The 14,688-nt window shown below is 42.3% G+C and overlaps 1 protein-coding gene across 7 annotated transcripts in view; it reads right to left on the bottom strand.

Moving 5' to 3' along the window:
- LOC127433271 (chromodomain-helicase-DNA-binding protein 1-like) overlaps positions 1 to 14,688 on the bottom strand; it is a 294,229-nt gene that overhangs the window by 66,691 nt on the left and 212,850 nt on the right. For all 7 annotated transcript variants that reach the window (XM_051684997.1, XM_051684994.1, XM_051684996.1 and 4 more), the window contains 6 exons: positions 2,614 to 2,709; positions 2,350 to 2,526; positions 1,748 to 1,908; positions 826 to 867; positions 586 to 719; positions 354 to 492 (listed from right to left, as the gene is read on the bottom strand). In XM_051684997.1, the coding sequence (XP_051540957.1) occupies positions 354 to 492; positions 586 to 719; positions 826 to 867; positions 1,748 to 1,908; positions 2,350 to 2,526; positions 2,614 to 2,709 (749 nt within the window). The remainder of the gene's footprint in view (positions 1 to 353; positions 493 to 585; positions 720 to 825; positions 868 to 1,747; positions 1,909 to 2,349; positions 2,527 to 2,613; positions 2,710 to 14,688) is intronic.

Below are 14,688 nucleotides of genomic sequence, written 5' to 3'. Positions count from 1 at the left end.
AACAACTAATTGCAGAATAAATAAATGGACATGAAATGTTGATTTGTGTTTAAATTATTTTATTACCTTACTTGTAGAGATCGCAGAGTAATACAATGATAGGCAAAGTGACAAAAGCTAACCAAATCACATTTTATGTTTAATATACAGCTATGAGGAGCACGTTTTTGACCACAGCAAAAACAGAAACCAAGTTTTCAACAAAATGTCTTGTGATAGGATTACTGCTTGATGCCTAACTGCACTGTGTCTTGTTCAGACACGTTGTTCGTGCCAATCTTCAATCCCTTTATGTCAAAGACATTAGCATTCCGTAAACATACAAAGTTCTGCAGTTGATAGTGTTTGGTTACCTCTTCCTCTCCTCAGGGTCTGCAGGAATGGCCTTGTGTAATGATGCAAGCTCCTCCTCATGAGAAATCACCAGTTTAGCATTGACCTGGACCCCTGAGATCCTGAAGGTGGGTCCTTTTACCTTCCCTCGTCTGCCTCCTGATGACACAAGGAAAGACAAAATACAATGAGGGCATAGTTACACAGACACTAAGTAATGTCAGTGTGTCAGAAGTTTCATGACACTCTTGCCTGAGGTTTTCTCAGGTCCGCATGGGTTCTCCCTCAGGGTCTTCAGACAACCATTGTGTACTGTCTCAGCCAGCCGCCGCAAATCATGTTCCGATTTATCCACCAGCTCAGCATCTCGCGCGATAGCATCAAGCCTGTCAATCACAGACAGTGACTTAAACAAGGGGCCAAAGTAGCACTGCCTTTAAAAAAAAAAAAAAAAAAAAAAAAAAAAAAAAAGATAAAAAAAAAGCTTATTACCTTTCTAAAGGACCACCAAATTTTTTGTAACTCTTAATAAATCTGTATGGAGAAAAAAATAACGTTACATTGGGCACTTTTAAGTTATAACATGTTATGACAGTATATACCAGGCAGCAGAAGAAATGTCAGCCGGTAGAGATTTTGCTATTATGTCGATCCTCTGTAGTATCTGATGAAATTGCCATGCAGCAAGTAGCAACTTGTCACATTAAATCAGACTAAATCGTATTAGAATCAGAACTGTTTTATTATATTCGTTTTGCATCTTGAAACAGTTACATGTGAAGCTATTTTTGCCCTGGTGCCAGACTTGGTTATGAATGATCTTCTTGTTTACATCCATCAAGTTACAAATAAAAATAAAAAATAAATTAAATTACATGAAGTACCATTTATTTGTTAAAGGATTAGTTCACCCACAAATGTAAATTGTCATTATTTACTAACGTTGCTCCAAACCCGTATTACTTCCGTGGAACACAAAAGGTGAATTTTTTTTTTTTTCGAAGGGTTTGTTTACCAAGTAATTAAAGTGAACAATGACTCTGGTCTGAAATTTCAGTCAAAAATGCCATAACATTTTCAGTTGAAACTTTTCAGTGGCTGAAATTTCAGTGCATCCAAACTGTGACGACTTTTTTAAATTTCTCTTTTTGTGTTTCACAAAAGAAATAAAATTATAATATGTTTGGAGTGGCAGGTTGAATAAAAAAAGAAATAGTTCTGCCAAAAATGTCATTATTTAATTAAATGGATTATCCTATTATGTTTATTTAAACCATTTTGGTTGAATTTCAAGCCAAAAATAAAATTAAAATAAAAATGGTAAAATACTGTTACCATACAATAAATGTACTACTGTTACATCTTGGTCAAAAAATTAAATACACGTTTGATAATCTGGCATTAGAGGTTTTACCTTCGTATCTCAGCATCAGTGAAGCCCTTAATGTTCTCTCTTGGAATGGTTCGAGGTCTTCCTCGTTTCTTAGGCCGTTTCCTGTCCGAGACAGAATCGCTGTCTGAACCAGAGTATCGCCTGTTCCGGCTGCGTCTGCCCTCGTTTCCATTAAAGTTGATCTGTTATTACCAAATAAACCAATAAATAAAAACATTACCAAGAGCTACAGGTATAGTACCACCCCACTACCATGACAGCTCCTGGGTCACGAGTTTGGTATGAATGGTATGCTCATCCATATAATGTATAACAGGTATATGATTAATAAATATAAAATAAGCATCTGATTTTCTTGAAAATCAAATTTTACAAACAGACATTTGACAAACAAAGCAGGTTGTGGAACATTTGCTGAAATTGTTGTAGCGTGTGATTGGCTAACCCATTCAGGTAAGAGCTGTGGTGCAGTGTTCTGCGCAAATGCTTGGGAAATAAATGCTGTTGGCTCGTGGGCACTCAGGTTCGAGTCTGACCTGGGTAATGTCCCGATCCCATTCCCCCTCTCTAAACCCTACTTTCCAGTCTAAATTCCACTTTCATATAAAATAAAAAAGGCCAACCTGTTTAGCACATTTCCTCATGCGGGGAAGTAAATAAATCTCTGCTAGTTCCTTCTGTCGCTCCTCTTCCTCAAGTCTCCTTCGCTGCTCCTCTGGGATAATATCATCCCAGTTCTTATCACTTCTATCCGTGTCCATATCAATCTCCTCGTCATCCATCATGGAGAAGTTTGCCACCTGAAGGAGAGAGCAAGCATTGTAATCATGTTGTGGTCTTGATTGACAGCCTCTGAGAAGGTCTTACAACAGTGCTAAAGCATATACCTTGAACTGTGACAGGAGTTCCTCTCCCACAGTTGATGGTGCAGGGTCATTCTCCCTGGTCTCCGCTCTCTTCAGGATTTCATCAATATCCATCTCCTACCGGATCAACCAACCAACAGCATGTCAAACACAAGCTGCCACGCACCAGCACACATCCATACATACTGAGGACCATTAAGATTCCCACACCTTTCCATGATTTTCAGTCATTCATGTTTACTGGATAAGAATTTTTAAAATCATTCTATACTGAGCATAACTTATACATCCTCTTTTTACTGGAAATGTCCTTTTAGGAGCTGAAAAAAAAGCGTCCGGCTGTGATTAAAAAATTGGCTAAAAATGTCTGGGATTTAGCTGTCGTCTTCATAGTGATGTGCTCTTTACAGTAAGGACTATCACACATTGTGTATTTAATACTGCTCATCAGTTTTCACGTGTCCTTATGTGATTATTCCGGCTGAGAGTGGCAGAGTGTGCACTCTTTCAAAGTACTCTTTTTACACTCTCTCTCCCACCCGCTTGCTCTCTGTGTGTGCGTGACCATGGTTTCCAGAAAAATAAATAATGTACAGTTGGTTTTCAACCAGAATAGGCTTTCTACTGCAGCAATCAGCACGTCAATCACAGCTCTAAACCACTAAGGGGCACTATAACCATAGAATTTCAACAGGCCAACATATAGCGTTCACAAGGTCATCCATGAATCGGAGAGTTATTTGTTTGCATTTTGTTCATTCACATTTCATTAGAGAGAATTATCATTTGTGAGTATTTTAATACATATAGACAGATGTTATGAGCAAGCATCATTAGGCAGCATATTCAAACAAATGTAACTTCCAAAAATGGTCACTCTGAGCCTGTGCTTTCTTTTAATGTGCCGAAAGGCTAGCCCATATTTTGTATCTTTAAACAGGATTATCAAATATGAATTTATATGTATATCATTGTATCATATGTTATATTCTCCTGACAATAAAAATGAAAGAAAAAGAGAACAGAATTATTGAAATGAAATATTGAATAATGAAATATTGTAAAATGTTTTAATAAGAATTGCAGTTTTCCATTACATGAATTAGGCTGGAAGTATTGTGACCACATTATTTTTTGTTATTAACAATTTTTACTGATTCCATACGCAAATGAACAAACAGGACATGAAAACACGGAACCAACTTTTATCAATATATGAAAATCTGAGTGCTCAAGACCTCATAGATAAAATTCTGAACCCTCGACCAAAACTCTTGAATCTTAATACAGATCCAAAAAACATGGGCTATGTCCCCATCCTCTAATTGGCATCGCCAACAAGTAGGTGTGTCTTTAAGGCCAAGCCTATACAATCTAGAGGGAGTCCAATAAAAACGATGCAGAATCTTAAATTGAATGAGGCGCACCCTTGCTTCACTAAACATAGACTTGTCATTTTTAAAAATCTTACCCCATTCTCCATCTTCCAGTAATAAATTCACATCTCTCTCCCATAACTTCTTAAGAGATGTTAAAACCCCATCCTCTAGACTCTGAATTAGCCAGGAACAGTACACTGAAGCTTCATGAGCTTTTCTAAAAGCAGCAAGCACCATCTCAAGAGCGTCTGCCGCTTTAGGGGGATGCATACTGCACCGAAAGGCGGTACAAAGTAGATGGCGCGGCTGTAAATACCTGAAGAATTGAGATCTGGGAATCCCAAAACACTGTATAATATTTTCAAAGGATCTCAATGCTCCATTTTCATACATGTCACCCAGCATAGCAACTCCCTTCTCAATCCATTCTGTTCAGCAAAAAAGGGGACTTGTTAATGCACAATTTAGGGTTTAACCAAATCCTTGCGGCAACGTTCAGGTAAATGTCCGAACTGAACACGAGGGAAACTTTTGTCCACACTAAATACATGTGTGAGATAACGGTATGTGTCTTCAGTTCTCCGGGCAGCTTGGTAGAAAGACTTTGCAATGGCAAAATAGGGGCAAGGACCTCCTGTTCAATAAAGAGCCAGGGAGGGGCTCTCTCAGGTGGAAGTGACCAATGTGCCAAATGTCTGAGACCAAAAGCATAATAGTAAAACAAAGAATTGGGGAGACCTAATCCACCTTTGTCAACTGGCCTGTGTAACTTATTAAAATGCACCCGAGAATGTTTACCTTTCCAGATAAAGGATTTAGCTAAACTATCAAATTGTTTAAAGTAAAAGAGGGGAACTTCAATGGGGAGAGACTGTAGCAGGTATTTGAATTTTGGAATACAATTAATTTTAACATTAAGCTTCCCAATCATAGATAAATGTAATGAAGCCCAACTGCCCAAATCACTTGAAAACCTTTTTATTAAAGGGTCAAAATTAACTCTAATTAAATCACACAAATTTGCTGGGAATAAAATACCCAAATACTCAATGCCCTGTTTGGGCCACTGGAAGGCGCCCGGCTGAAAAGCTGTTAGTACGCAGCGGCAGTACGCTGTCAGAGCCAAAGCTTCGGATTTAGACCAATTAAATCTGTATCCTGAGAACTTAGAAAAGGAATTAATAATTCTATGGAGGCAAGGCATAGATCTAATGGGGTCAGAAACGAATAATAAAATATCATCTGCATAAAGCAAAACTTATGCGCCACACCTCTCGTCACTACCCCTGGAAAATCATCCTCCTTTCTTATCATGGCTGCTAATGGATACAGGGCAAGACAGAACAATTCTTAAATAATTTTTAAGAATCAGACTGATCCGGGCTTTTGTCATGGTTGGCGGAAGCTTTCCATTCTTTAATGATTCCGTATAAACTTCTAACAAATGTGCAGCCAATTCTGTGGCATAAGATATAAAAAATTCAGCGGCAAAACCATCTGGCCCCGAAGCCTTGCCTGTAGGCAAGGCCTTAATTACCTCACCAAGCTCTTCCAAGGTTATCTCAGAATCAATTTAGGGAGTTCTAAAGGTTCCACAAAGTTTCTAATGTCTTCATCAGTAGACGAAGACGTGGAACTATAGAGATTAAGATAGAATTCTTAAAAGCATTATTAATATCAATGGGTGAGATAAATATTTCACCACCAGCAGATTTAACTGAGGGAATGGTAGAAAAAGTCTCTCTCTGCTTTATATATCTAGCCAATTCTTCCCTGCTTTGTCCCCCAACTCAAAATATAACTGTCTTGCCCTGAATAGCCAAAACTCCACCTTCTGTGACAAAATAGAATTGTATCTGTATTTCAATGGAGTAAATTCTCTGAGGCCATCAGAAGACATTCGGCGCTTCAGCTCTGCCTCGACACTTTTACTATTCCCTTCCAACTCCACGATTTCCTGCGCTTTGGATTTTTTGGCGAATGTGGCATACTGTATGATCCGACACCTAAGAACAGCCTTAAGTGCCTCCCAAGCCACACCCACAGAGGATACTGAGGACCAGTTGGTCTCCATATAGACATTGATTTCAGCCTTTAGCATTTGTTGGAATTCAGGATTTTGCAAAAGGGAAACATCAAAGTGCCAACTATATGATTTCTTTTTCTCCATATGTGACAACACCTCTAAACTCACCAGGGCATGATCTGAGACTAAAATGTTTCCAACTGAGCAATCCACAACAGATGAAATGAGGGACTTGGATATAAAAAAAACAACAACAAAAAAATCTATTCTAGAATAAATCTTATGGACTGATGAAAACAATTTATAGTCCCTACCAGATGGGTTCAAAAGTCTCCAAATATCTGTAAGACCAAGATTTGTACACATCCTACGAAGCATCAATGTTGCTCTAGGGGGCTTACACACTTTTGATTCACTATGATCAAGGACTAAGTCCATCAATAAATTGAAGTCTCCTCCCAATATTATATCATGAGGGGTGCCAGTGGCTTGCAATATCCCTTCAAGATCTATAAAAAAGCCCTGATCATCAGCGTTAGGTGTGTAAATATTAACCAAAATCAACCTTTGCCCCTGAATTTCTGCTAAAACAATAACGACTCTTCCTAATTTATCTTTAATCTGTTTGAGACATTTGAGTTGTATACGTTTACTTATCAGTGTAATGACTCCCCTGCTCTTACTTGAGTCAGCACTAAAGAAAACATGTCTATCCCATATCTTCCCAAATTTTTCAGCTTCCTGCAGGGAAAGATGTGTTTCTTGAAGAAACACTATTTCATATTTCTTATGTTTAAGAAAAGAAATAATCTTCTTTCTTTTTATGGGGTGCCCCAACCCAATTTACATTCCACATGGAGAGAGACAATCCACTCATATACACATCTGACATTTTGACATATTAGAAAAAAATAGATTGTGTGTCAAAAAGAAAATTATAAAGACCACATTCCAACATTGATGCAATCAACCCCCGAAATCCCCCCCCCCAAAAAAAGACAGACAACGCCAACCGGCGTCCATCCAGTCCATGTACGCTTTCGAGTGCCCCCGCGACAACTTTGCCGTCGGATTGCTCAAGTCCGGTGTTTCTATACAAAATTTGTAAAACAGAATTACACAACAGAAGATAATCTATAAAACAAACTCCAGCCATTAGGCGGGATAAACACAAGGAACATGTAGACTCATCCACATAACTGTCTCGAAGGTGTGTACCTCCACAAAACAAACTCCAGCCTCTAGTGGAACCAGCACACACACACACACACACACACACACACACACATACACATAAATACACATAAATAAATAAATATATATATATATATATATATATATATATATATATATATATATATATATATATATATACACTATATTGCCAAAAGTATTCGCTCACCCATCCAAATAATTGAATTCAGGTGTTCCAATCACTTCCATGGCCACAGGTGTATAAAATGAAGCACCTAGGCATGCAGACTGCTTCTACAAACATTTGTGAAAGAATGGACCGCTCTCAGGAGCTCAGTGAATTCCAGCGTGGTACTGTGATAGGATGCCACATGTGCAACAAGTCCAGTCGTGAAATTTCCTCGCTACTAAATATGCCACAGTCAACTGTCAGTGGTATTATAACAAAGTGGAAGCGATTGGGAATGACAGCAACTCAGCCACAAAGTGGTAGGCCACGTAAAATGACAGAGCGGGGTCAACGGATGCTGAGGTGCATAGTGCGCAGAGGTCGCCAACTTTCTGCAGAGTCAATCGCTACAGACCTCCAAAGTTCATGTGGCCTTCAGATTACCTCAAGAACAGTGCGTAGAGAGCTTCATGGAATGGGCTTCCATGGCTGAGCAGCTGTATCCAAGCCATACATCACCAAGTGCAATGCAAAGTGTCGGATGCAGTGGTGTAAAGCACGCCGCCACTGGACTCTAGAGCAGTGGAGACGCGTTCTCTGGAGTGACGAATCACGCTTCTCCATCTGGCAATCTGATGGACGAGTCTGGGTTTGGCGGTTGCCAGGAGAATGGTACTTGTCTGACTGCATTGTGCCAACTGTGAAGTTTGGTGGAGGGGGATTATTTTGTGGGGTTGTTTTTCAGGAGCTGGGCTTGGCCCCTTAGTTCCAGTGAAAGGAACTCTGAATGCTTCAGCATACCAAGAGATTTTGGACAATTCCATGCTCCCAACTTTGTGGGAACAGTTTGGGGATGGCCCCTTCCTGTTCCAACATGACTGCGCACCAGTGCACAAAGCAAGGTCCATAAAGACATGGATGAGCGAGTTTGGTGTGGAAGAACTTGACTGGCCTGCACAGAGTCCTGACCTCAACCCGATAGAGCACCTTTGGGATGAATTAGAGTGAAGACTGCGAGCCAGGTCTTCTCATCCAACATCAGTGTCTGACCTCACAAATGCGCTTCTGGAAGAATGGTCAAAAATTCCCATAAACACACTCCTAAACCTTGTGGAAAGCCTTCCCAGAAGAGTTGAAGCTGTTATAGCTGCAAAGGGTAGGCCGACGTCATATTAAACCCTATGGATTAAGAATGGGATGTCACTCAAGTTCATATGCGTCTAAAGGCAGATGAGCGAATACTTTTGGCAATATAGTGTATATATATATAAAATAAAAAAAATAAAAAGGGCCATTCAGTTTCCTCGGGCAGTCAAACGAATGTTCAGTGAGCTGGCCATTTCAGCCGTTACATGTGTAACACATACCCTAATCACTCTGATTTGCAATAAATATTCCACAAAACAAACTCCATCCAATAGGAGGCATAAGCACAAAGAACATGCAGATTCATCCACAAACTGTCCCGAAGGAGTGTTAATCCACAAAACAAACTCCAACCGCTAGGCTGAACCAACACAAAAAGTAACAAAGGTGGCGCTGTAGGAACAGTATGTGAGCTAGGAATTAATTTAAACTGTCCTTATTCTACATCATTATGTAAGGTAATTTATAAAGGAATTAGTCGTGCTCGACAACCATTATAAGCAAGATAAATGACAAATAATTTGATTATTTGTCTGAATAAAATGCTCCACCATTAAAATCGTAATACAACGTCTTGTATCCGCTTACAATTTCTATTGTGAAGAATTAGCTTTAATAAGGGAATTATGATTAATTCACTTATTGGAGTAATATTATTCTCATGGCTTATTGAAAATAATATCACACATATTTTAGGTATAGCTTTGAAGCGAGATCTTATAAAAACAGGGATGAGATTATTTATCAAAATATACCACAGTCAAATTATCTTTAAATACAAACTTTATTGCTATTCTACACATATACTAATCTAACACATACAACATGAAACAGGTTGGTAAGTAAAGTGACAGAATGATCAATACAGAGAAAATGAACTTAATGGAGTCTGCTGACAATGCCTTAAGAACCATTTATCCTTCTTTGAGTCTAAATCGATTTGCAATTGGATTACCCAAAGTATTTAAATAATACACCAGCACTTTCAGCAAAAGTCTGGAGATGTACTTGCATGTCATTGCGTTTCCTTGCATTGCTTGGTTCTTTGGCGTTTGAAGAAAGTTTGTTCCATCAATGTCTTGAACTCTTATGATTGTTGATAGTTGTTGTCTCGATGGATGATGAGGTGGGATTTGAAGCGAGGCCTTCCACAAGGAGGACTCGCGACTCCCGTTGGGTGTGTGAACCGTAGAGTAGAGAGTGAGAGGCTTCCTTGGACTCTACATGGCACGGAAGCTGCAAGCCATAAGGGCAAGATTGTGGAGGAACTGCAGAGGAAGTGAAGAACAAGAGAGCCAAAGAAGAGAGGAGACGGAGAGAGTTCTGCCTTGGTAGGAAACTTTTGAGCTGAAATTGGCCGCACCCCAAAGGTGTCCTGAGCCAATCAGAAGTGGCTTTTGAGAGAATGCAATGAAATTTGCACATTACATAACAGTAGCCCATAAGCCACAGGTCGAAGCCTCTCACCTGTGCATTCGTGTCAGCATTATAGCAACTGTAACTCACGCTATCAGAGCCATTGTGTCGCAATAATTTTTTACTGCCCCAGTAAAATGAGTCACCAATCGCCCTGTGTGACTGGAGCTGAAGCTCCACGGAGGTCAGTCGACCCAGCACTGCAAGATGTGGTCGCTGCTGTCCTCCGTCTCTTCGTAGAGGAGAGAGATAACCTTAACGGATACAATATTAGTCGTTGTGATGAAGCATTGCAGGAACTCGTTGATTATGTCAACAACCTGGTCGGGAAGCCAAAGAGCACCATCCCGGACCTAGTGGGCCAAATGTTCCTTCTTCATCACCGCAGAACCCAACTGCAAACCGCAGAGCACCAGGCCCAGCTCGCCCAGCTGCAGAGCAGCTACCAAGCAGTGCAGAGGGAAAATCTCAGCCTGCACCAAGAAGTTATGTGCACCCAAGCTGAGAAAGTCCAGGCACAGGAAGATAATGCCCGGATGCAGGAGGAAAACGAAACCCTGCGCAGGCAGCTTCAAGCTGCCCAGCTAAGAATAGAGTCAGATCAGGTAAGTGCAGCTGAAATGCACAACACAACATCTGACATAGAAGAGGGCCCCCTCTTTAGCGCTATGCGTAGAAATGTGCCCCTGAGAAACCCAGGGATACATGCTAGGAGCCGAGCTGCCCCTAGCGGTACAGTCTCTGACTTCGTCCTCTGAGACACCTTTCAAGCTCCTCCAGCAGCCCGCTGGTTGGATGCAGGTGCCCTTCCTTGCAGTCCCCCCCCCCAGTCAGTTTTCAGTCATGCCACCGTGCGTTTCAAACCAACTGATTCCACACCACGGAGGGGGTAAAATTACTTCCAAGCCCAGAGTGGTGTAAGCGGTTTGAAGTTCCCATTAGCCAGGGAGCTGTACACAACCCGTGATCCACCCCCACGTGTCGACTAGACACCACAAAGGGGAGGAAGTCATCCTCATCGCTATAGCAATCCGAGTGACTATGGAGTTTCGGATGACTCGGACGACCCGTGGTCATACCGACACCAAGGCTTGAGCACCCGACAACTTGAGTCCCTCGCAGGGGACATAGAGCGCTTTGACCCAAATAATCGAGATTCAAACATCGACAGTTATCTCAGAGAAATTGAGCACTGTCTGATTGACTTGCCTTACGCTTCGTCACGTGAAAAACTCAAGCTCATATGGAAGACCACGGTAAGGAATGTCCATGTGTTCATGGAAATGCTACCGACTGGTACCCGAAACCGCTACTCAGCACTGTGTAAAGCCCTATGCGAGGAGTATTCGCTGTATATCAATGAAGCCTCCACTACCGTTGGTGCTTTCGCCATCACCCAGAAGAGACACGAGCCTCCGCGCGAGTATAACAGATGCCTGAGAACCATGTACTTCCAAGGAAGTAACGCACCAGGTCTGAAGGAGGAATGAGCTTTCAAGTCTCTTTTCCTTCACAACCTCCGCGAGAGCGTGCGATATGACGTCACGATGCACTGCAGAACGGGCAACCACACCATGCAGGAAATAAGAAGGTACGCGCAACTAGCATGGAAGACACGCGTGCGCCCTGTCCAAGGGCACGAAGGCGATGCCAGAGCCCTGGGGATCCAAGTCTCAGAATATGCAGACCTAGCGCTTGAAGGCAATGAAATGCCTTAATTTTAAGGTGAATGCTAGAACAGGACCCCAGAGGCGCCGATCACTCCGCCAGCAGGGTAGGCAACAAAACCAGGGGGGTGGTAACCAGACACACCCCCAGGGTCATGGCAGGCCTAAACGACAAAACGCTCACCAGCCGAAGGGAAAGGCACGGTTCCAACGAAAACCCAAACAAGAAGGTGAGTGGGTAAACAAGGTTTCAAACCCCCCCAGAGAACAAGATTTGAGAAAGGAAATGGAGGACATACGGAGATGCTTGACTGAGTTAGTAACGAAGCTTGACGTGCTCCATTGTTCACCAGGTCCACCAAACTCCTCAAAGGAACACGGCGCTGAAACCCCGTCAGTATGACTAGATGATGTACCCCCTCCCGTTAACGCGAAAGTTTACTTTGTAGGTCAGAAAAAGGGGAACAGGGTCCAAGTTACTCCCCAAAACAGTCACTCCTAACACGCCACACACTCCTTTTCTGACCTTCTTGGGCGATCTGTACCGTAAGGGCAACGCCTGACACATGGGTGCATCAGCTCCCACGCACTACTCGACACTGGTTCCGAAATAAGTCTAATTGGTTCCAACACCTTCGCAGAGGTAGCTAGAGCAAAGCTCTCCCTTGGCAAAGTTTTACAGACAGAACTGCAGCGCAAGCATCACAAGCTACACGCAAGATAGGTCGTCTATCACAAAACGGGTGTGGATCGACATTACCTTTCAAGGGATGACGCTAGTACACCCTGTTTACATATGTCCCATTAATACGGAACCACTGTTAGTTGGCCAGGACCTACTGAACCGACTGGCTCCGCTCACTGACCGCCATCGTGGACACGTGGGCTCAGGTTGACATACCGAGACCACTTGGTCCAGAAAACAGTTTGCCAGCTTCAGATGGACAAGTCGCCATCATCCAAAAATCCAGCAGAGACGAGGACTCCAAGAACAATTACAGGGCCTGGGTAAAACCCTTCAGGGTACTATAGTCACTGTAAATTTGCACTCCGCTCTTATCAATAACACTTTGCATGCTTTAGGGACTTTGTCAGAGAAGACAACTTATGTGCATATCGTTAGAGATCTAATGCAGGACCTCATCAGGGAAATTAGCTCCTCAGTCAACAGTCTGAGTGGTGGAAGGATTCCAGATTACCTGGTCTCCCTAGACCTTGTCGAACAAATCCTTAGATCTGCTACTATCTCCATTGTGCAACCTTCACAGATACAGCTGGCATATAGTCTTGGCAGTGCAATTCCAATCCATGTAAATCCTCAATACCTCGAAATAGGATTTATCCTCAATCTACCATCATAGAAAAGCAGAATATATACCGACTAAAATCTGTATTGAATGTTGGTTTTCAGAGAGGTAACACACACGTTCATCTCAAAACACCACCAACACTCGCCTACCATGATAAGGACCCCTCGCTCTACCTTATCCCTAACCTAAACATGTGTACCAAGACAAAGGACATTCAATGGGTTTGTCCAAACGCAACCCCTTTGTTAGAGAGGTGACTAACTACCTCTGCAGCCTAAGTGCCGAATCCCCTGAACAAAAGTGTCACGGTAGCATGTCTGTCAAAGATGAAGGAACAGAGACAAGGGTAGTGTGAGCAGGCAATCGCTGGCTTGTTAACACCAGCCACCGAAGTCCCAATGTCATACAACCACCATGATACAGCCACTAAACTAAGGCTACCAAACTAAACAGTGTTCTTAATGGTTCCCCAAGGAGCCACCGTGCACATTGACAATATTGTCCTCCATCATCTCAACGTCGACAAACATGACGCAGAAACTGAGATCATGGATGCATTTAGAGGTCACAACCTCACCGTTGATGACACCCTTCAACAGCAGCTTCAGGCTGAAGGGAAGAAATTAGTTAAATTCAGTCTCAAACAGACTAGCTTGACCACTATATTTCCTAGTCACATAAGCTGATCGTCATCTTACCAAGAACACCCTATCAGTTTGGTTGCCCTCTGGCTCCTCCTCAGTGGTTAGATCATCACGGCAATTATTGCACACGCCACGTACAGGTACATTCAACACCTACAGGCCAGACTGGACTCCCTCCTTCTCGTACAACCGCGTTTTACACACCAGTCTGAGCCGAGCCCATCCCACAGGTTATCCTTAATCATTTCCAAGGGTAAGCCTTTTTAACCTTTAACCTCCTATCCTTTCCTCTAACCTTTTGGTCCTAGTAACCATTGTCAGGTCCTACTTTGATTTTGTGTTATCACCAAAGAACAACAAAGGATTGTGTTACGGTTAATGTTGTGCCCACCAATAACTTGAAATGTTTATGTGTGATGAATGTAGTTTTAGATTTAGTTAGAAGTTCTATGCCCAGATGTGCCTCATTCTCTGTCCAGACGATATAGCCTCTGTGAACTCTAATGAACTGTATGGACTGTGCAACCATTTTCTTTCCTATCAGGAATACATGGATGGCGTAACCCACAGGTTACTGTGAACCGACAAGAACTGTTCGGCCCTTCAGTTGCTCTAAAGATGCTGGATAACAACCAACTCTTCAGACCAAAGGGGGGAATGTTGGGCCTCATGTATTCAGATAGAAGACAAAGGCAGGCCTAACACAGTCGTAAAACCTGACTGAGGCCCACAAACAGTCATAAATCTTATTGATAAAAACCGAGCCAAAATCAAACAAAGGGAGTCCAAAACAGACTACAATTCCCATGAAGCCTTGCTCATTAAAGGATCGAACTCTCAACTCCTATTGGATGAGGCACACAACAGAACGGCCCTCAACCATGACGTCATCGGGAGTGGAAATAACTCTGAGACCCTTCCGGACATTGCTTCCAGCAACTTTGCTCACCGTGTGTAGCTCATCGCTGCTCTCGGGTGTAGCCTCGTGGCACAAGGAAGTAACATCCGACTTTAAACTGTGGCCATACAATCTCGATGTACGAGTTAAGATTACTCTGTGTTCCACTGAACCCTCTAATGGATCCGAAGGAGACCGCCGAGCAATCCGTATCTTCATCCGTTTGCCTGCAGAAGTGAAGAGAAAA

The sequence above is a fragment of the Myxocyprinus asiaticus genome, chromosome 43 (genome assembly GCF_019703515.2).
Source record: "Myxocyprinus asiaticus isolate MX2 ecotype Aquarium Trade chromosome 43, UBuf_Myxa_2, whole genome shotgun sequence".
In the NCBI taxonomy this organism is placed as follows: Eukaryota; Metazoa; Chordata; class Actinopteri; order Cypriniformes; family Catostomidae; genus Myxocyprinus; species Myxocyprinus asiaticus.
The sequence above is the reverse complement of the archived record's forward strand: the minus strand, read 5'-3'. Positions and strand labels throughout refer to the sequence as shown.